This window comes from Pholcus phalangioides, unplaced genomic scaffold (assembly GCF_987345545.1).
Source record: "Pholcus phalangioides strain wild (caught in Gottingen) unplaced genomic scaffold, Ppha-v1.0 ptg000004l_1, whole genome shotgun sequence".
NCBI lineage: Eukaryota > Metazoa > Arthropoda > Arachnida > Araneae > Pholcidae > Pholcus > Pholcus phalangioides.
The window spans coordinates 50106112-50133335 of NW_028301597.1; the positions used below are offsets into that span (position 1 = coordinate 50106112).

Consider the following 27224-nt stretch of genomic DNA (forward strand, 5'->3'; position numbering starts at 1 on the left):
ATTTCAACCAAATCTCATTTTTGTGACGCCCCTTTTTCCTTGAGGTGCCCGGGTGGGTTCATGCGTTAAGACGGCACTGGATCCCGGGAGAGAAATCCTTCATCAATTTCCGGGAAATATTACGTGATCCAAAAAGACGCGAAAGTATAACAGTTGCCGGATTGGACAGTTTTCGGTAAGTTTTGAGATTCTGAAAATTTTTTTTTGCGTGAGAACAGAAAATTTTTTCACCCCAATCAGTCCTAACCGGGAAACGAAGCATTACTTCAAATTGCAGTGGATTAAAAAGGGAATTATACGAAATAAAACGTTCAACAATACAAATGTGGGAGATTAATGTTCTTACTACAGTTTTAATTATAATATAACTCATATGAGTTTAAAAATAATTTCAATCTTTGGCTTCAATAAAGAATAAAAATCCAAATAGGCGTCATGTAAAAACCGGGATGGTCAGAAAAAGGGAGAAAACCGGGATGTATGGTCATTTTAGCTAAAAGTAAACCTTATATCTCAGTGATTTTTTTTAGGATGTAGTTTTGAAGGAAAATGTTTTAGGGATCTGGCAACTCTGATTCGAAAACCCATTGGTTACAGCCGTCCACCTTTCGATCCGCGGCAGGCATTGAGCAATGAATATGTAGTTTTAACCTCCTTTGCGGCAGACGATTATTGTCGGGAAGTTAGAAGATCAATCCTGAAAACTCACGGCAGGCACAGCCAGCCGACATCAATCTATATCAGCTAGAAGTCGTCTTCGAAGACGTGCAAAAGCCTCTGGAAACATATGAAGAGATGATTTCCATGTTTTGACGTCATGATGGCGACTCCATCTGAAGTTTTTCCCATCTCGTTTCATAACATTCTTTATTGTAAATATTTATGTTGCATTTATTTATATTACTGAACCTCATTGTGCGTGTGTGTGAGAGGAAGTTTAATACGTAAAATGTTAAAATAATTCATTTCTTTAACTGACATATTGAATACAGTCGAATCCGGTTATAACGAACGCCGAGACCGGAAGAATCACTTCGTTATAACGAAATTCCGTTATAAAGGAGTTCCAGGTTACCTAGCATTGTTCCTATGTAAACTTATTTGGTGGATTAGAAATGTGTTCGTTAAAACGAGATTTCCGCTATAACGGTATTCGTTAAAACGAGATTTTCGCTAAAACGGGATTCGACTGTAGTAGTTGTTTTTAGTATCATTTCCCCTTCACCTTTGTTTCCTCATATATATTGAAACTATAGCGTGCCCCCCCCCCCTCCACCAGTAGGCTAAGGCTAACAGGGCTCCAGCCCAAGAGCCTGAGATGTTTCTTGTCATTTTTCTCACTATAAATTCACTATTCTGGGGACCCGTGAAAGATCCCAGCCCAGGACCCTGCTGCAAGATGTGGAGGGCATGAACTACGAGGTAATTATACAAAGTGATTATGAGCTGTTGCTGAGTTGGGAGGCTGGCTATTGTGCAATCCTGTTCAGCTCAAGGAACATATTCTATGGTTAGAAAATGGCTGTGTCGCTGTGCTATTTTGAGAGCCCATTACTTTTGTATTCAAATTAAATGTTAATTAGAATTGAATGATGATGCGTCGTAATGATATTCAAATTAAAGTTACTGCCAGACATATTACATAGATTCCTTAAGAAACTTCGACTTTATTCACATCTAAATAATCATGTTACACAACAATCGTACTAAATCAAATAACATTCCACTAATAACTAAACATTGTTAATTAATATTTGAAGATACTGACACTCACACAAACTTTATATTCAACTAATCACTCACCCAACTTGTTCCATCGAAGCTTGGCCCTTTCCCATCCCGAGAGATAGTTCAAAACTCGTCTACCCCATGATAAAACTTTGCCCTCTCTGCCGAAAGTGTTGTGTGTTTTTACACAAAGTTTATGAAAACTTTTGCCATTGGATGAAAGCAATTGCCCGATTTCTCTAAGGGGTTTTTATTGGTGCAGAGGCACAATATTCTTCTGTTGTAACTGTATTGTGTCAACACAATCAGAGTTGTGATTGTGTTGTGTAATAAGTACTTATTCGGTACTCAAGTGCATCGTGGAAATCCAGGAGAGGGAAAAGAATGCACGAGTTGCTTCCGATGTATGTATTGATGTGTGGTTCGTGGTTTCTCTATGGGAAGGATAGAGAGGGGGAGATTGAGTGTTGGTGCACTCGTGACATCCATCCTCTGTAGCTTTATGGAAGACTACTCGCCTGGACAGTGATAGGTTGGTGGTTCGATTCCCCACAGAGGAATGTGACTTTAGTTTCCGAAATCATCTTCACTTTGTACCTCAGTCATCTGTACGTTGTATAATTAATGGAGAGGTTCATTGTTTCGTTTAGTGAGTCTGATTCCTACAGAATTGGCCCAATCTGCTAATAATTCTTTAGTTGATGTATGTAACATCTAAACATTAGGACGTATCAATTTGTGGAGTCAAATGGATGGTAAAAACATGACAGCAGTTACTGGTGGTCGAATGATCGTAGCGATGAACTCTCATTGCATACGAGTACCTGGGTTTGAACCCCACCAGTGTCACAGTGGGGGGTTAGCTGAAGTTTGTTTTCTGTGCAGGCCCGGCGGGGGGCAAGGATCCTAACTTTCAGGCATGAATCCAGGTCGATTTCCCTGTTGAAAAGTCTTGCCGCAGAGAACAATAAGCCTAAAATAGTACAGATATTCAGTCACTCGTAACACGTCACAATTTAAAATGTAGATAGCAGCAGCACTGAAAATTCAGACACAAACATTGCATACACACTTACTGTTAGGCATTCACTCTTCCAGCACAACTTGGTAGTGAATTGTCTATAGTAATAAGACTGGAGTTGGGCTTGGTTTCAAAGAAAGAAAGCATATACCAGTGTTAAGTTTGAAGATGTGTAATGCTGCATATTCCCATAGTTCCATCTTTCAGGAAGTGCCGTCTTATTGCATGGGCCATCACCTTGGTATGGCCCATTTGTCTCATAGTAATCAGATGCATATTAATTTTTTGTGGATAATTTATGTAAATTGGGGTGAAGATGGATTTAATTACTCTTATAAGCACCAAGTTGACGGGTTGCAATCCTATTGCAACTCGAGATATAACATAGGAAAATAACGGTTTTTTTTCACTGCGCTCGCCTGTTTTTCTTTTCTTTATCATCCTTCCACAGCACAGCAATAATCCAGGAAATCAGAATAGATAGAGAAAACTCCTTATGGCACACACGTGCTTTAATACACACATGTAATAATCCATAATTCACATTATAAATCGGAATAATCCAGACAGAATTTGATGGATACTGCCGAATTTAAAAAAATCACAAAATTGCTAAATTTAAATTCACAAAAAGATAGACTCTGCTGTGTTTGAATTTGCTACGTCTCAGCTCAACAGAAGCAGTTTGACACCGTCAATAATGGAAAAAAAATCTCTGTTGAAATATGACTGTGAGCGGAATATCGACAACCAATAGTGCAAGTTTAAAAATGCAATAGTACAGAAAACGTTTTGTCTAATTGCTAGCGCGCACATATGTGCATGCGAATATGCAAATGAGACACAGTAAAATTGCTACAGCTGTAACCATAAACCTGAACCACATTTGGTTGAATCAGAAAGGAAATGTAATTTTTTTATAATGCCCCTGTTATTAATATTATTTCACTACATACGTTTAAAGCTCTAGCAGACAAAGAAGGCAGTATAATCCAGTTGGAGCAAGCAAGCATAGAAAAAATAAATGAATGTTTCCAAGGTGAGCACATTTGGCGACTTTCTGAAGGATATCTAAAATCCATGCCACCTACGTGTAATGATTGAATGCTTGTACCATTGTGGTCTTTATGTGTTCTAACTATAGCAAGACTTTTTAACAAGATATCGGCTCACATTCATGCCTTGAAGTTGGGAATTGCAGAAAACCAACTTCAGCCGACCACAAACTGCTGCTGGTGTGGTCCTTCTTTCAAGATATATTAACACACAAAGTTCCAGGATTTGTGTTTCTGAGAACCCACATCGTCCCCTTTCACGCCAGAAGCATGAATGTGAAAATTTTTAGATCCATTCAATTAGATCCCTTATTTTGTTATTTAAGTTTTGCCAGAAACACGTGAATGGTTGACCCCTATTGAAAAGCATTTTAGGGAAATGGCTCTCATAGGTAACATGGGTAGAGTAAGCATTCCAAACCCCCATGGTCTTGAAATTTGCACATTCATGGTTCTGGCATGAAGGAGACAACATAAGATTATCAAATCACCTCTACATCCGGAAAAAGTGGACTGGGGAATCTGGTTTCCAGTGAATTATTGGATCAATCATTTTTAACAAAACTTGATACCACTGCATACTGTCATATTTTTAAAGCATTTGTGGTGTAGTTCAATGTTGTGGAACAGGTTTATTTTCAGTAGGATTCAACGACGATCCACATATCTATAGTGTCTATGAAACAAATTGAGAGCTTCCCCCCACAGCATCATATCCAATGGGTTGTGGCCCCAAGGTCTCCAGACCTCAGCAGCCATGATTTCTTTCCCCGGGATTAGCTAAAGGACAAAGTGTATATATTGAAGGACCTGAAGCAACCCCACTTCACATCTCAGAGATATCCAAAAGTATGAGTGTATGCCAGAGTGTAGTAAGCAAACATCACACTCACACATTGCAGGATTTGAAAAACAAAATTTTTGCTGCGATCAGGACAATCATAGAAGGAACACCACTTCATGTCATGGACAATATGAAACATCAAGAGACTGCATATTTTCGTGAAAATGGTACCCATTTTCAATACCTACTGTAATCACAATTAATTACACTTGAACATACACAGCACAATCCAAGGTTAGTTATATACAGGGCTGCCTTAAGAACATCACTGGGCTCTGGGCAAAGTGATTTTTCTGAGACTCCCATACCTGGCTAGAAACACTTGCCTATCAATTCACATGCTTATTCTCGCGAATTTTAACCATAACTAATTTTTATGAGGCCCCCATGCGTTAAGACAGCACTGGTTATATATTAAGTATACAATTACAGTGAAACCTGTATAAAATAGAAGGTCAAAAGACTGTAATTATTTTCCATTTTAGATAGGTTTCCGTTTTATAGAGGTGCACATAAAAATATATGCAGTGATTTATTTCTATCGTTTACGAAACTTGAGTTTTGAGAACATCACCCTAACTGCCTAACTTCCATAAACCATTGAATGTTAAACAGACATGTATATTATTATTTTGAATTTTTTCATGTTTGCTGTTTCAAATAACTACGTATTTGAAATTTCATATTTAATGCGCTAATATTTAAACTTCAATATAAAATGTTCTCCTGCATAGCAATAGAATGAACACTTACTTTTGTCAAAAATTAAAATTTTTTAATACAGTGAAACTCTCTTCGATATAATGATATTCTACAGACCAAGAAAATATTGCTGTAGAGGGCTTATTGTTACATTGAGAAACAAAATTGGGTGGGATGCAGTTTAGACCCCCCCCCCTACAAACTCCATTTTTGTGTTCAAATTTAATACACGTTTCTTGTTGCTGGTGGCCATCTCTACACTGAATGAAAATCTCTGCAGTAGCCAAAACACTGTATCGCTAAATTGTGAACAATAATTCAGTCTTTCTCGTGTACTGTCTCGAAATTATCAAACTTTTTCCAAGAAATAAGAGTGTTTTCTAATAAAAGTCACCATTTCCATCATAAATGAAATGCTAAACAAGCTTTTACTAAATTTTTGATAGTAAATCTGCTTCCTCTCTCAGGCCCGACTCCCAGAACCAGTTCAGATAGATAATAAGCGCATGCATCATTTTTCCAAGAAGTGAAAGAGTTCACCTAACAAAAAAAAGGGGATCAGAATGACTTAACTTTCCTCCTATCCAAAGGACAAAATCATGCACTTGGCCAAAAATTCCTTCAATTTTAGCAGGTTTTGTATCTACGAATAGACTAAATATGCCATCCTTTCCGCGTTAGACAGTGTACGTCTTAAAGAGGTTTCCTAATGAAAATGCATTAATTATTCACTAGACTATATATTTGTTCCGTTTAAGACAGGTTTCCGTCTCTTATACAGTGTTCGTCTTAGACAGGTTTCACTTTATAGTATCTTTCATAATATCCTACATTTCATTTATAATAATGCTGGTTCTACATGAATCACCCTGTAGTATCCAACACGAAGTCGAGGAAAAACACTTTGCCTACCTGATCTAGATGGAATTAAAATTGTAATTAGCAATATGACTGGCACATTTTTATGTGTATTATTTTGGAATACATATCTCGAGGCCTCTCCTCCCACCACATTAAAAAAAGTGAGGGCCTCCCCTTCCTGGGTGGAATCTTTTACAGGCTTCTTTATAGTAAATTTATGCGTGATGAGAAATTTATGATTTATAAAAAACCAAATAAACCTCTATCCTGGTCTAAAGTGTTGTCAGTGTTTCCCATACGGAAGGGGGTGGAGGGCATAATATGTATGTATTATTAATTTAATATGCTCAGCATGTGTCAAAAACCATATTTCAATAATATACAGTCAGGCCCGTAGATGAAGTCCCACGGGAACATGAAAAATACCTGCAATATCCGATATTTGTTATAACTGATACACAATGAAAACTTGAGTGTACTGAATCCACTTGAAGTAGCGTTTCTCAGCCTATGTGGTCCACAGACGAGGCCTATAGTAGAATTTCGTTGGAATATGAACTTTGCCATCATTCAGTTGGCCAGCTCGAGATCATGCTGACAGCACATCCATAGACTATCTTGGAATATTCAGTAGTAATTCATATGCAGACTTTGTTTCTGAAAGAAAATAAATTATATTCTTGTCAAAAAAAGTGTATCCAATATTCATAATTATATCATAAGCCAGGACTTGACAAATCAAAAACATGTTTAGATGCCAGCCCAAGGTTTCCTTACATCCCGGAAGGGACAGAGCCTGGGTCGCCTCTGGTCTGACAGCCCAATGTTTCGTGGGAGCCAAGCATAGTATTTTGCTCAAGAAAAAATGATTTGTCCTCACACTCTAATTTAGAAATTTGCCCCAATTTAGCAACAGTTAGAAAATTTTAGGTGCTAGTACTGATTTTCCAATTGCAATAGTGACCTGACGCCTGGAATTTGTCTGGCCCTGTTGCAAGCAATTTTTTTTTTACATTATTTTGTATTGCAGGTTTGTAGAGATAAACTTAGCTAAACTTAGTTATAACTGATACTTCATAGTATCAGAATTCATTATGAGTGGGCTCAACTTAAATTTGCAGCATTAAATTTAAAAATCAATATATGACACTGGAATTTATTTTCATACCATACTTCCTCATGTAGTTCGCATGTGGAATATTTTGTCACTTTTATTAGAGAACTGAAGTCATAGGTGTACACATCAGGATTTTCTGGGGGGGGGGGGGGGGGGACATTAACACAGTTTTTCCTCTTAAAGAAAAGGGGCAAAGAGTACATTTAAAATATTACTATAATCTTGGCTCAAGGGGGAGCAGGATTAGAACCCCCACTGTCCCCACTTGCTAATGATTGCAATTAATAATTTAACATTAGAACCTGGAAGGGCAGCTCGAGCTTACCTGCTACCCGAGTACAAAGGCTTACTTGCTGCCTCTACAAAAGACTGATGGGAGGCTGACAGGGCTTTAGACTGGGGGACCCTAGAATTAACCTATTTTTTTTAGGACAAAGCCGCACAAAATTGTTTCTCTCTCCCCCCCCCCCCCCCCCCGAGATAAATGTTCATGACCATATGTCCCTTTTTTGAAGAAATTGTCACGTTTTTCAAAGAAAGAGGAAAGAGGTTCTGCTTTTTGGTCCAAAAGTATTTTACCACTCTTGCTTGTACCAGACAGCTCAATCCACAAAATGGCACTGATTGGTTAGCCAAATAATACTTACATTTATTCTGTTAAGATTATGTATAAAGATTTGATTTTTATTAACAAATTCATTTCAAGGGTGTTTCTGGTGCTCCAGAATTATTTTACTTTTATTTCACTGTTCCGGAAAAAATATTTAAGGGTACCAAAATGCACATTTACCCTTTGTGATGAAGAAACATTGTTTCTGGTATTACGATCCTAGGCCTTGTCTATTACCTCAAGTTTTCTGAATAAGTTAGTCTTCAGACGATGGTTCAGAAGCGTGATGTTGATAATTTTTATTATTGGAAATTTTTTTAAAAATTTGTGTCGGACTAAAGCTCAAGCTGTCGTCCCTTCCAAACTGCGGTTTGGGTGCACCCTTGCTGTAGCCGCCTCTGAGTTCGAGCATTACATATTAGATTATAAACTTTTTAATTCTTTTAAAACAGTAGTCAATTATTTTTTAGCATTTTTTCTAAGATGAAATTTATTATATGTCTTATTTTCAGATTCCTGTTATCCTACTGGATTTTTTCTAGTCTTATAATTTATCAGAGGAAATGGAGAATGAGCTTTTGTGCAATTTCAAAAAATGCAGGAGACCTCTGACATCACAAGCTTGGGTATACTATGTTTGATTGATGTAAAGTATCTGGTGCATGCCAAATCTGGCATTTCTATTTGGCTTTTTGGTAATCCTGAACATTATTTTTGGGTTAACTTTAATATAATATAAACTATTAACCTTTTAAGTGTTTTTTTTTTAATTTTCCTGATTCTCATTGTAACTGCAACACTGAAAATAAAATCATGCTAAAAACCCAAGATATTTCAGGGTGACTGAAATAAAGCAGATCAAGTTTGATGAGATATTTCTGGATTGTTGCTGTAAGGATTAATTAAATGACTTTCATGAAATGAAAGCTTTTCAATTTTTTCAATGATTCAAATGTATAAGGGTTATTAAATAAATAACCCTATAATTAAGTATCATATGGTAATATTTTTAGGGTAACCAAAGCTCCAAATGATTGCCAAATAAAATTGCAAAATTTGGCATCAACCCAATATTCTTGTTTTCAATGTTAATTGTATTTTGTTTGCACTTCTTTAAGTGATCTCATTGCAGGGCTTTTACCAGCTCTAATTCTCCAATGGCCCTGGCATCTGGAATTTATCAATCCCTGCATCAGTGATTAATGATAATTTTTCAGTGTTGTGCCTAGTCATTTTGAGTGTTAAATTCTTCAGAGGAATATTTACGTGGTACATGTATGCAGAGGTTTGTCCAACTGAAATCTGGGTCTATTTTCTGGACCCTTCACAAAATTTCAAATCTGAAAAATGTACCCTCTTTATGAAAAACAAATTAATTAAAATATAAACTTGGCATTTCATTTCTTTTAAATTAACTAGATTGTTTTGCTTCCCACAATATCTCTAATTTTTCACAAAATTATGAACTAACATTTTTTGTATTGTTATATTATATACTATATCTCTTTCAGACCCTGTGTGCACAAACATGCAAGTTGATTTTCTAGAGATTCTTTTTTTTAACCTCAGGGAGTTTATCCTTGATTTCAAGGTGTGTGTGAGAAAGAAAGAGAGATCAATTGAAATTGGAGTGAACTCCTTGAGGTTAAAAAAAGAATATCTCTACTTTGAGGAAAAAACAATCCCAGTGTTTGTAAGTACTGGGTCTGAAAGGGGAGGGGTATGTAACATATATGCATTGTGTTTGATGAATGGTATATTCAACCTATTAAAGGAAAAATTAAATCGGAATTTGTATGCAGAACTGAATCATGATTAAAGGAAAATGATTTTACAATTCCCATTTTCTTTCTAATGAGGTTTGACTGTAATATGAAAACAAATTTTCACGTCTATCAAGACAGGAAATACATACCATTGAAATTATAAATTACCTTAAAATCTTTCAAAAAAAGTTATCCTCTTATCAACAGATTGACTTAATTTTTTCCCCTCTTTCGTTTAGATTACATCATGTTCTCATATCCTTTTGCTGTTGTGAGTGGTGGATAAAAATAAATTTAACTTATAAATATTGTTGGTATATTCATTTATTTTCTGTCACACGTTATAAAATCATTGGATTTCTTTCATGTGGAAATGCAAGGAAACGAAAAGGTTTAAAGTGCACTCTATGTTGTTTTTATAAATATACAGTTTAACACTGTTATGCCAAACCAGGTTTCCAGCAAAACTTTAGTAGATATAATGAACATAGTTTTTAGTTCAGCTATATATGCAATGTTCTATAAGGCTCTAGCAGACCTTAAAATATTATGAATGCAATACGATCCATATTTTCTCACTATATTGAATATAGAAAACCTCCGGATATAGCAAAGCAAATGTTCAGTTTTTCATATTTGTTGTAGCAGGTTTGAATGTATTCAATGAGGTTTTCTTATGATGATTGTCCTATAACACATTTTTTTCAGTTGAAAGCCATGAATAAAGATAGTCACATGGAAAATAAATGTCAATAACTGATGCGTAGATTCACTTGAAATCGCTTTTTCTGAACTATTTTTTTTTGTTTTCTTTTCAATTTATCTGATCCAGATCTGTGGAATTGTTTATAAGGAAAACATTTGTTGGAAGCATTCTGGAATGCTCGTTCAGCATTCCTGAAAATATTATTTTAATCAAAATGGAAAAATTTTAAAGTGGTTGCTTGAGTTTACTTTTGTTGCCATTCCCTTCATCCCTGTTTCTTCAAACACAAAAAATTTGACATTATACCTTAATTAATTTTCTAAATATTTTTTGTAATGATGATGGAGCTAGAGAGTTTGAAAAAGCATCTGCTTGTCCAGCATGTAAGTATAATATTTGATGTATTTTTATATCTATTATTCCCAGAGTGTCTAAAAAGAAGAAAAGTGTTTAGAATAGAATCAGCAATGCACAATACTTGAAAAATGCTGTATTTCTCAGAAAATCTCTAAGATGGAAAAAAAAAAACTTTTAAAAATTATATTTATACTCAATAAATACAAATGTGCTGCATTGATATAAATATTGGAAACTTGAATTATGTTTCAAAATGGAAAGAAAAGTATGATATTACAAATTATGTACTTTATCTTGCATCTATTAATAAATTTTTAATGACCATTCTAAAATGAAAGGCACAAAATGTACAAATGCAGTTTATAACAAAGTGTTTTGTAATGAGAGGTTACTGCACAATATCTTTATACATTCAAATTTTAAGTATTCTGTTGCCAGAATAATAGTTTTGTGTGCCATGTGTGATAGCCTATATTGTAAATATCATTTACACAAAATATACAGTATATTGTGTGTTGAATAGTATGGTACACTCAAGCTTAAATATTTTGAAGTGCTTCCAGAAATTAATATCACTTTGAATCATGTAAAGTTCCAGATTACAAAAGATTGAAATTATTTTGAGGTGAAGAAATCCAAGTTGTAGAAGTTTGACTGTAATCATAAACATTTAATAGATATATTAGTAATTTTTTTGCTGTAGAATCTGTTGTTTTGACATGTTACTGAAATATGTGTTTGTATTTTTTAAAATATGAGAATATTAGTGGGTTCTCCTTTAAAATTAATTCATCGCTAATGATAGTGCTTAGAATATTGAAATTTACATTGATCTAAAGTTTGTGTACAATTTTACTCACAAATTTGATTTTTAATGTAATAAAACTTTATTTCAAAATGAAAAATCTTTTCAAATGTTTGTCGTTTTCAGTATTATTTTTATAATATACATTTTTATATTAAATATTTTAAAACTTTTGGTTCTGTAATTTTTTTAAAGTAAAATAAATAATTTGCTTTAGGTGATACTCCTCTTCCTGCTAAATATGATGTTGTTCGAGTTGATCTAAACCCATCAGAACAGTATAAGTCTGTAAGTATGTGTTAGGTATCTAGCTGTTGATTATAGATCTGACATAAAACCAGCATAATCAGGTCCACCTGTGACAAAGTCACACTGTGGATCATGAATATTGGAATCCAGTGTGTATGATAACTGATATGTGATCAAAGTACAACTTCAGTAAAAATTGATTAATTTTTGTGTTTTATAAAGCAGACTTTTCATAAAGTAAAGTATAAAATGTTATTTTTCTTAAATTTTTGAGCCATACATTTGTTGGTTATGATGGACTGAGAAAATTTTTTTTTTTTTTTCTAGCAACAAAATAGTTCAGGAAAATACATGGTGATTCTGTAATTTCCTCGCCACCTTTTACTGGTGAACGGTTGATCCTAGAAACATACTTCCAATTAGGAAAAGAATCCAAATAACTTGTAGACCTCAGATACGTCATTCTTGTTGCGAGGGGTTGTGTAGTTGATAAAATAAAAAAGTTAACTTTTTATACAGGTACTCTGTCCAAAAATACACAATTAGAAAATTGTTGTCTGGTCTCTTCTGAAGCCAACAAAAAAGAAATTCCATTTTTCTTAGTGCATTATTTGTTAAGATATTTGAATTAAAAAATCGGAGAAAAGTTTGGAAAGAACAGCATAAATTAATGGCCACTGTGGTGGTCGAGTGGTCATAGTGACGAACTCGCATCGTGGGGACCCGGGTTCGAGCCCCACCGTCGCCATAGTGGTCGGCTGAAGTTGGTTTTCTGCGGTTCCCAATTTCGAGACGCAAATGCGAGCCGATCTCCCCGTTAAAGTCTCGCCACAGAGAGAAAAAGGACAAATATTCAGTCACTACACATCACTCACTTCACTTCTGAGATATAGATGGCAGCACTAAAAAATCACACACAACACTAAATACGCACTCAGACTGTTAGGTACACACACTTACACTTCCGGCACGACTCACTAGGTAGTAAATTGCCTATGGTGATAGACCTGGGTTGTGCTCGGTTTGAAAAAAAAAAAGCATAAATTAATGGACAATACTTATTTCCCTCATTTATGTCATTCTTTCTGGACTTTCCTTGAATTTTTGATATATTATATCTTAATGATTATTGCACTTAAAAATGTGGATTTTTTTTTTGTTGGCCTCAGGGGAGACAGGGCAACAACTTTCTAATAGGCTTTTTAGGACGGGCTGTCTGTACAAAAAGTTACAAAGTTACCTTTTTATTTTAATAACTATTCAACCCCTTGCAACATAAATGACGTATCTTAGGTCTCCACTTCATTTGGATAATTGTTTTAATTAGAAGTGTGCCTCTAGAATCAATGACGGTTTGTCAGTAAAAGGCGGCAAGGGGAATTATGGAATCGCCATGTACATCCATATTTTTGAAAATGTTTTCGAATATACAGGGATTGTTCAATTAAAACATGGAACTGGCATCGCAATGCAAATAGATGAAAGGGTATCCAAGAAGTAACAAGATATTGCATTGTTTGTATTTTATTTATTTTAGTGAGAAAACAATGTGGTCAGTCTAAGACACATCCATTGAGTAGATGATAACGTATGAGCAACAGTGGGATGTAATAGCTGTATCCAAAGTCACCTGCATTTGTTGCATGTGTGGAAAAGTCATGTTGATTATGCATTTCTCTGCCAATTAATCTCTGTGATTGGAGTGGCTTCGAGTCAATGTCTCGATCAATGCCGAATATTGCTGACACACCTTACAGAAAATAAAAGCCATAAAAAAAATAGAGGGTCGGGAAAACTGTCAAAGGGTGTGTATATGCCCCATGATATTGAATCTTTATGTAACAATGGACACTCTTGACTCATTGTAAGTGAAAAATAATACGTCCTCTGTGATACACACATGTATTATTTTCCTATAATCCTGTTCGAGAGTATAGTAACAATATTTCTCACTTATATGAATGTTAATTTTTTTTTTATACTTGCATGCTTCTATGTGTTTACAAAAATAATAATTTTTTTTTCTCTTTCAAATTCAAGATGGTACTTGCTGGTCAGAAACCTGAGGTGATATTAGATATATGCACACGTGCTATTACCTTTTGGACCTATCAGGTTAGAAATCTAGAATTCATCTGTTTTTATTGTGTTTACATTTGGTTTTTTTTGTATAGTTTCAATTAAATATGTGAACAATTTTGAGGGAGGAAAATGCCATGGAAACATATTGACATGGAAATTTGTTTTCTATCACAAGCAAATTTTTTAAAGTACTGAGGTAGAAGAAATCAGGAATAATGTTGAGTTTGATCATAACATAACACATACCCTAGGCATAACTTTCATATTCATACACATTAATTTAAATTAAATTCAGTAGTATAAACTTACAATTATTTACATATTTATTCGAATTAAATTTGATAGTATAAATTAATAATTATTTTCATGTATTTATGTTACGAGCTCAATCATAACAGTAAATTATATATTTTAACTATACTTATTATCCAGAACTTGATTAGCAGATTTGTTTCTGTTTGTTAATTTATGTTCTCTAATAAGATGAATAATTTTATAGTTTTGAGGTGAAGAATGCAAACTACCCCTCTCCCCATTCTTATTAAATTCAAAATATTAAGCAACTTAAGCTATTCATGTTCATTCAAGTTCATGCTTTTATGTGCTGTTTATCTAATGAAGAAATTGAAATTGAATTATCAAAGGTCTCTTGGTGTTTTCATATCTGAACCCTTTTTCATATTTTTTATTCAATTTGGTGATTGCTTTCCCTGCTGCTTCTAAAAAAATCATAGGTGAAGAAAAGAATTAAAAAATTGACACCAAGCATTCCCCCTCTCCAAAAGCAAGTTTTGAATGTTCTTCACTTCTGATGAAATTAATGAAATCGTAATTGTTAAGGGGTTATTCACCAAACAGTCTTGGTTTAATAACTGCAATTCTAAATCTGTCTTCCCTCAGAAGTAATCTTCCCAATAAAAGAACATTTGCGCTCCAACATTGCATTGAATAAAGAAGTCAATAACCACAGGCCTGTGTGAATGACGAGTACAAAGAGACAAAGATAAGGTAGTTAATTAATCTTTAATTATTAGCCTACTCTAAATAATGACAATATATACGATGTACATTAGAAGCTAGGATTGTGCATTACATAATTCAAAATATATGTCGAGTGATTATTTATCATTCGTTTGTAAAGGCAGAAGAGTGACTTACCCCAATTCCGGTGAAGTTCAATTTCTCTCCACTTATACTCCTTTTGCCCATCTTGGACCTTTCTTGCAGACCTATCTCGTAGTAGCTTCCGAACTCCAACTCTCTAACTCTCATTTTCTCTGTACTCTCTACTCCTTATATCTTTTTGTTCGGATATCCGCCTACCCTTCCTTATATTCAATAATCTTCATTTCATTCACTAATTCCGATTTTCTTTTTTCCTAAAGTTCTTTACCAAACGCCTCTTCACTTTTCATTATTGGATAAAATTTTCCTATGGACTTGCCTTTCATTGGCTACTGTTATCCTTTTGGTTCGGTTGATGTTCCTGTGGGAACTATTCCCGGAAGTATCCTTTCACGTATACCATCTGTTCTGACCCCGGATTTTCTCACGCTTTTACGTGTATACAAAATTCTGACCAGCTGCAAATATTTCTGAAATATAAGCGCGACCGCTGAATTATCGTAAACTTCATAATGCAGATTTTAAGGGCATTTCAAATTATGTTACATATTTAAAAAACATTATTTGTCAGTGTGTTTTAGTTATTTATTAAAATCTTTGAAATTTTTTAAAATAAACAAAAAAATTGCTTTAGTTCCTTTATGTTATTTAACTGAATTTTGCTGATCGAATGATTAAGTTTTTAATAGAGTGTTTAATATCTTTTGAGCAGTTAGAAAACTTCATAAATATTTTCCCTCATTGTTAATTTTTAATATTTTTTATATTTTAACTTGCTTTTTCCCTCATTTTCCAAAAAACATCTTTTTTTAATGAATTAATTAAAATTGTAAATAAATCTTCAATCTCATCAACAAATTGCATTACTGGCTAATTTGTAGTATTTGCAACCGAAGGGAAAGCAAGTCTTTTAATCCCTTACCTGTGCTACTGGAACTGGGTTTAGGCAGTTCAAAAGTTTAATTTTTGTGAGAAGAAAAATTAGCTTTTCTTTTCTGTGAAGGTCAAATTCAGTTTATCTTTTTTTATTGACACAATTCACAAAAAACAGGGAAAAAAGATTTCCACATTTGATGCATTTTTCCAAAATATATGCAGAATTTAAGGAGTTAAAAACAAGATTAGTCTTTATTATGCCACATTTATCAAGTAAAGCACTTCAGTTCCACCTGCTACTTAAATAATGTCTAAAGGCATTTTAAGTGGACTTTATAGACAACTTTCCAGTCTTTGAATCCTGGACTTATAAAATAAAATGAAAACTCACATTTAATGGTTAATTTAAAATTGACCATCAGTTTCTATGAACTGTTTTGAATAAAATAATTGAATTTTTTTCTGAGGTAAATTTAGTGGAATTATTGATTGTAGCTTATCAGCTACATGATGCATAAAAGAGTTAAGAATTTTTTTTGTGTGCTCACGGTTTGTGATAATGGGCTCTTTATCTATCATGTAAAAGGTTCATCAAGAGATTGTTTACCAAGAGTACATGTCAAACAAGTCAAAAGAAAAGCAATGCCAGCTTGAAAAATATTATGAAAATGTTCTACAAAAGCTGAAAAACGAACGTGATCGTATCCTTTGTTTATTATTTGAAGATTTTATCAGTAATTTTGTTGGTTGAAGCTGATAGTAAGATAAATTAGATAGTCATTGAAAAACTGAAGTTGTACACAAAAGGTATGTCTACATGTATAAAATTGATTTTCTGTCTGTCTGTCTGTGTGTGTATATGCATGTTCTCTATACAAATCTACAATTTTAGATCGATCGTCACCAAATTTTGCATATATACCAAATGGGACCCGACTTGAACGATAGGCTACTTTAAAATTTTGTCAGAGCAGGGCAAATGCCCCGAATGGGCAAAAAACGGTTGGGCAACAATGGTTTTTGGGCTCAACAATCACTTTCGGAACGTTTACTTTGGTTACCGTGGTTCCTTAGCAATGCGTTTCAGACGTGTATATGCCTTTACAACGGTTTGTCACTTCTTTAATCCTGTTACCATATGTATAATAGTTTATGCCTTTATAATGGTTTGCTACTTTTTCAATCCTCCCAGTAATGAGGCTTTTTGAATAGACGTCATAATCATCATCAGCATCAGTTTGAGGGTCAAGCAAAGGATGATTCCCATAGAAATCAGTGTTAAAATTGCCGATTTTACTGTAGAAATGTGGAAATTTGGTGGGGTTTTCCGCCCCATCAATAATTTTAAAAATTGTAATGAATTTTCGATTTTTGAAATATTCAGTTTGCTTAGAGATACGAAGCCTAGGATATTAAATATGAAGTAATTAGTCGGACCTACTTTTGAGTTTGATATCCATGTAATAACATTGATTTCAACTTTTTATTTATATCTTCTCAAGCATGAAAATTAATGTCTCCGTATTGTCTTTTGATATTTACTTGCATAAATTCATGTGGGTTAGGATATTTTAAAATTAGTTATGAGCCCGTAAAAAGTGGATCGAAAAAATTCCACAGCTTTAATTAAGTGCATTTTTTGAAAACTAAAACAGGCAGATGGGTAACTTGAAGTTCAGGGGGTGGAGGTTTATCGAAATTCCTAGCGCCCCTTAAAAAAGGAAAATATATATTCATTTCTACGTTTCTGTAAATCTAAATTTGTTTATTTCATGAATCGCTCAGGAAGTCGCCATATTGGTTAAGTTGGACATGGTTTATATGTCCCTCAAGAAAAAGAGAGGGAGATATCACGTGATCCAAAAAAGCCTCATTGAAGAAACCCGGACAGCTAGTACTTATATATATTTAGGTATTTCACTAATAAAATAGTTGTTTCCAATCTCTGATTCATTATTTGCCTATTCTGCACACATATTGATTTTTTTTTTGGATAAAAACTGATATTTCACTCTCAGAGGAATGAAAATCATTTCTTGAGCTTATTCAATGGATTGTCCTGATCTTGAATTGATAATGTTTGAATAACCAGACTATATGGACTGTTTGTGCAAAAAAAATTCAAGAAGTGAACCCTTCTCTAAGTCCTTTCAAATAAAAATAAGAAACCATTCAATTATATATTTTAAAATTTTGTAATCCACATTAAAATTAAATGAAATTATTCAAGAAATTTTCAATCTTGCAAAATACAATTATGGGCCCAGCAAGTAAGATTGAGTTTGGTGAATTTTTCCTGGCCTGCACTATTAACCCTCTCACTGGATGTGATAAATTTCTTTATTTCTGCTGAAAATTCACTATGACTACATGGTTGCAGTTCTTTCTTTTTCTACTATATTATAGATTGGTCGTCCACTGAAAGCTACCATGAGCGAAAACAAGTTGTGGAACAAGTCAAATGTATGTGCAAGACTACAGTAGTAGTCCTGCGTATATGCGCGATTTAATATTGCTTGTTGTACCTTCCAGTGGGTGACCAGCCTTAGTCTTGCTCTTTGCTACTTGTATTTTCTTTAAATTTTTTTTAAAGAAATTCAGCAGAAACTTATCAGTAAGTATTTTCTGGCATTGATTGTTCATTATTTTGTGAGTATACTAATCATCTATAAAAACTATTCCACATAAATGGTACACTTTATTATTAATGACATGTAAAATTGATTGTTTTTTATTTTATTGGGAAAAACAAAGAAAAAAAAACTGGATTGTTGACTCTATCTTCATTTAGTATAATGAAAAAAAATCAAATATTTATGAGTTCAGGATTTGTACATGAATTATCATCTGCAAATGCCCAGTGACTTGCTGCATATGTGCAATGATATACTGGTCTGTTAACAGATTTTACTATACCATGATAAAAATTAGTTGATTAAAATTTCAATACCTAGTTTAGGGTGGCACTAAATAATTTATGCATCTATTTCTGAGCTGCATGTTTCTTGATAATACCCTAACTTACTAAATATAATCCACAGGGTATCCAGAAAAAGTTTTTATGTTCTGCATAAGCAAAAATTTTAATAGAAATTTAATTAACTATTTGATTTTTAATTCATAACCTTACCAGAAATAGGTTTCAGAGCAATAGTTTTACTGATATTCTATTTTATTTTCGCTTATCTCCCCACACACACATACAAAATATTCCTCCAAAAAGAGTTTGAAAAATAAAAGACGTGTATATATACACACACACACACACCCTTGAAAATGTGCAGGCCATAACACAGTGTTGACTGTATACTAAGCATTTCAACTTTAGTGAGTGTTTTTCTCCTGTGTGTGTAGACAGTACACAGGAAATAATTTGATGTTAAAAAATAATACATTAGAGCATCAATTATCCAAAACAATTGGGGACTGGGGGTGTTCGGATAACTGATATTTTGTATAACCAATAATTGATCATTCACACGAAAAAAATTGTACCCAGTATCATAGGAGCAATATGAAACAAAGAAATTGTGATATTAAACACAAAACTATACATTTTGTGTCACACGTCTTACAAATAACACAGAGAACTGACTAGCCTAGTTTGACAAGTTAAAAATCTCCATTAAAGTAGGCCTACAGTTTAGGAAAAGAAGTCTAAAATTTTCTTTTGCTTCAGAGCTTAGACTCATTTTTTGTCGCTAAATATTGCAAAGGTTTTAAAGACAGCAATTGGAAACAGCATCACATTCTTCTTGTTGTTCTAACCACTTTGCAGTATCTCAAGGTAGTGAATTTGCAGATTAGAATGCTTTCGATTAACCATTGTTTTGGTTGATTGGTATTCAGATAATTTTTTGGCAGTCATCAAATATGTTAATGCAGCAAGAAACTCGGTTGTACCTCTGTTGACATGAGGCACCATGAAATTTTATGGATTGCCAGAAGAACTAAATCCTGCAAAACATATTATATTTTAGCAAAACAAGTTTCTTTTTATGTGCAAAATTTTAGCGATAATTTTTTTTTTCTTTTCAGATAAAGAAAAGGAGATAGAAACAGCACAAGCTCGGAATGCTGAACTTGCAGAGAAGTTGACAGATAGAAACAGGCAGTATCAGAAACTGCAATGTCTTTACGAAAATTTGAGAAGGAAGTTCATCTCCCCATCATTTTTCGAACGCCAGCTGACTGCAGAAAAAAAACGTGATCATAAGGGAAACGTTTTTGAAATCACTACAGCATGTGGTAAATGATTTTTGTGTAATGATTAAATGTAATTCAGTGGTATCTTGGCTTATGGGATTAATTCATTCCTCACAGTTAAGTCTTAAAAAAACTTTTTGTATCTGAAAGAAAACTTTCCTATCTAAAATAAAGGATATCTCATTATTTGTTCTGTATATATTCTGTGAATACTTGTGTAAGGAAATGTTTATCATAAATTTTTACATAGTGGTATTTTTGTAATTCTTTAATTTTTTAAATATTTTATAAATAATTTATCCAAACAATGTTGATTGGTTTCTGTAGTTATTAATTTTGAAGTTGCCAGTAGGATTTTTTTAAATGTACATTTTTTCCTAATTATATTTTCCTTTTTTATTTTTGTAGACATTCTTACAAAGCAAAAACCAAATAGAGCTGATGAAACTGATGTGAGGGAAAGTAAGTATTATTTATTATCGTGAGAAAATCGTCTTTCAAGGAAAAGGCTCTTGCAGTTAAGTCACCTTAGATATTTCTAGACATTTTTTTTGGCCATGGTTTTCACATTCAGTATAATCTGTAACTGAAGTCAAATTGGGATTTAAAAAGGTGAATTTTTTTTAGATTCACAGTATGGTACAAGTACAAAACTTGAACAGAAACAGAGTACTCTATTTAATTTCTTTTATATGCACAAGGGCATATGAAAAGGCTTTAATGATGATCTGTAACTTTAGCTTAGCAAGATAATCTCATGAATTTTCCAAGTACAGTAAAACCTCGATAAGTCATCACCTCAAGTTACGGAAAAATTATGATGGCTTAAGCGGAGTGCCGTTAGTTTCAATGTGCAATGTTGTGAAAATCGTGTAAATTTAAAGTAATATGAAATTTATTAAAGTATGAATCAAAATAAAAATATTAATAAAATTTACAGATCGCGAAAGAATAAATAATAGTAATTTTTTACCTTTTTATCTCTTATTACTTAAATTATTGTGGTAAAATTTACTGTACACTTTGATTTGTACTAGTAATTTTTAATTTAGACTAACAGAGCAACTGTTAGTCTAAAGCTATAAGTAGCTTTTCCTTCATAATAGAACTTTATATTGCACATTAATTTTACATAGACATCAAATTTAATTTTGGTGTTTTAATTCTTCATCAGTAGTTCATGGTACAACTAAAAAGTAATCTTGAACACTTTTGACTTGATGGAGGGGCCCTGGGCAGGGAAAAGTAAACAGAAGCCCTCAACTTGGAAAAGAATATCTAATTTTTTTCAACAAAGATATTTTGTTTAAATTTCAATCCCTATATTAGTAGAGCCCATGCTTTCTATGATTATTTATTATCCGTGCCAGTTGCACTTTGACTTGATTAATTTGATTCTTCGATTTACATAATTTTTGATTTCCTTGCACTATGTGGAATCTTTGACGTATCAATAAATTTTGGTTTTGCCAGAGATGCCCTGGGGGGGCGGGGGGGCAAAGTGCTTACGTAGCTTCTTGCGACAGAGCTTGGGTGTCTCGCGGTTTTTCCAGTTTCTCTAATGGAGCCCATGCAGAAATGAGATCTAGCTTGAACAGTCCCCAATGTTCCAAAAACCTTAGTCGGCAAATGAACTTCCCCAGTGTAACTTTCGTTACTTAAACTGTTCCGTTTGGGTATATAGGATTTTATGGTGACTTTTAAGCATGTGGCAATGCTGTTAACAAGCTCTTTTTTTAATGGGAGCCATAAAAATAGTCTGTTCCACTTTCTCAAATTTTTTCATAGTGACGAGTTAACCGAAATTAACGATGAGTAAACGAGGGTTTAATAATATTGTTGTCTAGCCGCTGTGGTGGTCGAGTGGTCATAATGACGGACTCGCATCGCGGGGACCCGGGTTCGAGCCCCACCGTCACCACAGTGGTGGTCGTCTGAAGTTGGTTTTCTGTGGTTCCCAACTTCAAGGCGCAAATGCAAGCCAATCTCCCCATTAAAAAGTCTTGCCACAGAGATCAACAGTCCTACAAACAGTACAAATATACAGTCATTACACTTCACTCACTTAACTTCTGAGATATAGATGGCAGCACTAAAAAATCATACACAACACATACGCACTCAGACTGTTAGGTACACATACTTACACTTCCGGCACAACTCACTAGGTAGTAAATTGCCCATGGCGATAGACCTGAGTTGTGCTCGGCTTCAAAAAAAAAAAATTGTTGTCTGAGAGGTGGAAGGGCCTGAAGAAAAATGACGACTTAACCGGAGTGACGACTCAACGAGGTTTTACTGTATAACTAAGTATATAGGTTTAACCTATTTACTGATTATTCAGTAAAATTTTTATGAGATAGAGTACTCTATTACTAAATTTACCAAACATTTATATTTACATTATATAAACATTTGTTTTTGGTTTTTTTGAATATATATTTTTGTGATTAAGTTGTCTGTGTACTTACAAGTATTGATGGTTCCAAGGTTTATACCCTCATGTTTTTGTTTACTATCTGTCATCAGCTCAGCAACCTTTCTAAATTGCATGGCACTATTTTGTAATTGATTTGAGATGCGAATTGCTCCAGAGTCCATGAAGTTTGCAAAAAGCACTCATTTTTGTCCTTCAAACATGGTTTTAATAATCTTGGATTCAGCTTTCAATTAGATGGATTTTCTGTGATTCCGTTCTTTTGGGTTAAGAAATTTTATTACTAAGTAGACGTTCAATTATTGGGGTATTCATTTCTGCACTCATAATTTTTCACTGTCACAGCAAGGTGAATAAAAAAACAATATACATTTCACTATTTCACATTAATATGCCTAAAAAACTATTACAGTGCCAAAAGACTTTACTAAAAGAATAAGTGACACGGGTATGTGGGACAGCGTTGAAAAATATGAAAGATATATTTGTGAACTTATACCATATCATCACATCAGCATGTGTCTCACCTTACTAAGTAAAATTTTACTCCCATGTAATCATGGTTCTTTTGTATTCTACAAACAGATATTGGTTAGAAAATTATTACTTTGTGCTTAAAATCCATTCGAATAGCTGAAATACAACTTAATTGACAACGTCTATGCATTGTGGGCTAGTACCAAGCGGATATAGGCTTTTTTGTACAAGGGGAGATTACAGAAGGTGTGTATAGTGAAGGGGAGGATTGTCTACCTCCTCCCTATGTTAATAATAAAAAAAAATTTCATCGAGTGGGGGGGGGGGAAGCAATCGCCTCCGTCACCCTATTTGGAACTTTTTGAACATTGCGCCTTGTTTTGAACTGTGTTGTTTGAAGTGTTTGGTTACAAGTTGAACTTTTTTCCCAATGAAACTCTCAAAATCGAAAGAATTTCATCTACAAATTTAAAAGCTTTTCCTTCCTATCTTTTCTTCTCAGTTTGTTTCTTACCATTTTGACTCAAGTTGTGCTAGGCAAAATCTAATGCTGTTACTTGCCCCTTTTTTGAAATTCCAATAATCATGGAAGCATACTTATTTGGTATAATGCAAAGCATTAGATTCCAAGAAGTAGTCTGCACAAATTTTTTTTTTTTTCCAGAAAATTTGTCAAGTTGTCTATGTTTTAAACTCCATTTTGTATCAATAGATTCATAGGTCTATGAGAAGGACAGCAGTTTAATCATTTGTTATGTTGTTGTATTAAAAATTTTCAGTACATTCTGGAATCCATCCTGTACTTTTCCGAGATTCTTTTTTCTTAGTCCTTATCTATTAGTCCTATATGTATAGTCTTTCTATTCAAAGAAATACCTCAATCACCTTGGTGTAATTGGACAGTGGCAGGCAGTTAATTCTATATTACTGGAAATTCACGAAACTAATATGTCGTTGAACGGCGTACTTTATTGGAGAAACTATAAACACTTATCTGTAAACGTGGTAAATCAATGCCACCCATAATCCAGCTAGCCAGCCGATGTAGCTTCGGGAATGACGAAAATCTCCTAATTGCCCAGGAGAATTAAGATGTAGGATACTTATGGAACAGGAATGTGAGCCTAGAATGGGCTAAAACACCAGGGTGTCCGAACATTGGCTGACTTGGACCAGGACTCCATGTGACATTGACTCGTCGTTGTACGGCATATGCGACTGTAACTTGTGACATCCAATGAACGCGGACAGACTGCCACCAACGGAACTTTGATTATCGAGTCCAGACGTGCCATGGACGCTATAATATCAATTTAGATTTCGATTCTTAGATCATGATTTATCATAATTATTCTGTTGATTTATACTCTTGTAATTGGACTTGTTATTCTGTTATACAAATTTATATAGATATATATATAGATATACATATTTAATAAAATTCCGGATGCACCCATCTTTCGGGGATGCTTCGATATCTCCTTGAGATGGGAAGCGGGGTGTGTCTGGTCCTTCAATGTTCAATGTTAATTCTATATGCCCTATTATCAGACTGGTTAGAGAACAAGTAACAAAATCTGTTTATATTTATTGCTGTGCTAAAGCCATGAAAAAGAAAAAGTAAATAGTTTTTCATTTCATTTTTTAAGCAGAAAAATAACTAGTTTTGAAGTAGACAGGCAAAGAAAAGCCCATTCTTAGTTTTCACACAATTATTAATCACATAGTGCGAATCAATATTTTTGTTTCTTTTCATGAGGAAAAAGTACGCTCTTTTCAAAGAGTGAAAAAGCCTGAGCTGAATTTTCCAAATGTTGTAAGCGGGAAATAGTCCCTAAGTAGATAATTTTCTAAGCGAGATCCACTATAAGTTATTTTCAAGAGGGCAGAATGGTTTTGAATCTGCTGAAAACAGGTTCATGAAAAGTGTTCACTCCTACAAAATTGGATGAAATTTGCACAAAATTGTTATGTATGTTACATTTCTAATACGTTTCACGAAATGCATTTATGTACTTTTTGTTATATTTGTGTGTTATAAAAGCCACATACTGTACGTCTGTGTGTGACCGGTCATTTTGTATCCCAAGAAATGAGCAACCTTTGTTATGCATGGCTTTTTTGTGTTTGTTTTAATGTTTTTCTATGCTACTAAAGAATGAACTTCATATAGTTTGAAAATGTGTGTAGCTGTTGTTCTGAAAGTATCACTCTTCCTGTTTTGAGTGTATTTGCATTGTTTCTATTTTTGTTTTTTTCCGTCAACTGGAAGGTAATTTCTTTCTACGCATACTGTATTTTCCTCAAAGAAACAGACTTTCTGAATTTTAAGATTGAGTCAAATTGTGGACAGAAAAGGGAAAGTTTTCAGTCTCCACTGGTAATCAAACCTTTGTACTCTTGCAATTTGGGCAAGACTTCTAACCACTACACCATACAGGCACAACTATGTATTTCTTTTGTATAAGCTGCACAGTGGAATAATATGTGTTGAGTAGAGACAGAGAGAGAGAGAGTAACCTCCATTAACTTGGTGATAGGCCCAGTTGATAACAGTAGAAAGTTATTTTCTAAGCTTACCTCACATCAATTCCTTTGTTTTGGCTGAGAAAATATATATATTTACCTCTCTCTCTCTATATATATATATATACACTGTATTTAGTTTATTTATGTAATTTATTGTTGTTGAATATAAATTTTAATATCATTACTTCACTTATCTTTCTGTACATAGTTATTATTGAACCGACTTAATGACGCGCAGACTTAGGACAATTACATTTGCTGTGATTGTGTTAATCATGTTCATATTAAATTACTTTGACTGTATTTTGAAAATATGTTTAAACAGTGAGATATATATATATATATATATATTTTTTTTTTATCTATTTATAACAAAGAATCATTCTTTTTTTAGCTGACTTTGTTCTAAGGCCTATTGCAACACCTACACCACAACCACATCCTTTTGATTTTCATCCTGTAGCCTCTCCCGTTCGAAGGACAAATTTTATGTGAAAAAAAATTGTGCATCCTATATCAGTGTTTTTGAAAGTATGTACTTCTGATGTAAATTAAAATGCATATGTATATTTGAATGTTCACTGTTGAAGAAATTGTTTTTTTGACTCTGAGGGAAAAACATCATGAGTCTTTATTGTTTTCCCATATATAACTAAGGATTACTTTATAGAACATCTGCAAAGTTGAACTACAAATAACAACAAAAAGGATCTGACAATAGTAACACTCATTTTGGTTTGAACAACCCACGTTTCTCTTATGAGTTGAATAGTATTTCTATTCTGGGTGCAACTAGGTTCAGAAAAAGCAAATAGAATGCTCTTTCATTTCTCAAAAAGGTCACCATTCTCTTAAAGCCATTCTTTTACTTTCTCAAAGGCTTAGTTTGTCCTGGACTAGAGTATGCCATAAGGTTTTTAGAGATCATACATATAGAGACACATAGAATTGGTTGACATGGGTGCAGAGAAGAGCTATGCGTGCTGTTGTTGGCACCCTGGCTTGAGCTATGTTTAAATTGGAGGAATGCAGTTGTCTGAGGGATATGATCGAAGTGTTTAAAATTTTCAGTGAGATGGATAGCATGGATCATGAGTGATTAACACACGGTCAATCAATTGTGGTGTCACTGAGTTTTTTCCCTAAAAGGGTTGATAGCAAATGGAATAGTTTACCTCTAGGGGTCGTGAATTCTAACATGATTGTTACATTTAAAAAGAAGCACAATAACCATAGTTGGATAAATCAGGAAGCTATTCATACTTATACAAGACAACCATAATCTTTTTTTCTATGGGCAGTGTACTATATAGCATTAATTCTTAGTTTTTCTTTCATGATATATGCTTTATATTGGTTTTTTTTGGCTGTATTTGACATATTTTTTATGGGCATCTTTTGTCAGCCACCTCATTGGACAGTTTACTTGTTATGGCCTTTGTGTTTAAAAATATTCTTAGATTTCTACGAGGCCATTATAATCTGTCTTTTTCCCAAAAATCCTTGATTTGATTCAGAAAACAGTATAGGTTGACTAAATAATGCTTTCAAAATTATTTTCAAACATTATATATATATATATATATATATGGTCAATTTTAAAACAAATTTAGAGATTCATAAGAAATTTTATTCATATATTTTAATTGTGAAGAACCTTTTTTTTTAGAT

At 33.7% G+C, this 27224-nt stretch overlaps 1 protein-coding gene across 2 annotated transcripts; it reads left to right on the plus strand.

The window, feature by feature from the left end:
- Positions 1-585: 585 nt before the first annotated feature.
- LOC149087796 (E3 ubiquitin-protein ligase CCNB1IP1-like) lies at positions 586-26128 on the plus strand. Of its 2 annotated transcripts, XM_089231712.1 has the most exons (12): positions 586-872; positions 3714-3788; positions 8451-8564; positions 9944-9959; positions 10734-10793; positions 11790-11860; positions 13862-13936; positions 16491-16605; positions 18498-18518; positions 19943-20152; positions 20519-20572; positions 25948-26128. In XM_089231712.1, exons 3-12 carry the CDS (start codon positions 8502-8504, stop codon positions 26046-26048), a joined length of 786 nt encoding a protein of 261 aa, XP_089087838.1. In that variant the 5' UTR covers positions 586-872; positions 3714-3788; positions 8451-8501; the 3' UTR covers positions 26049-26128. The 2 variants fall into 2 exon arrangements, with proteins under 2 accessions (XP_089087838.1, XP_089087839.1); XM_089231713.1 differs by lacking the exon at positions 3714-3788.
- Positions 26129-27224: the final 1096 nt, after the last annotated feature.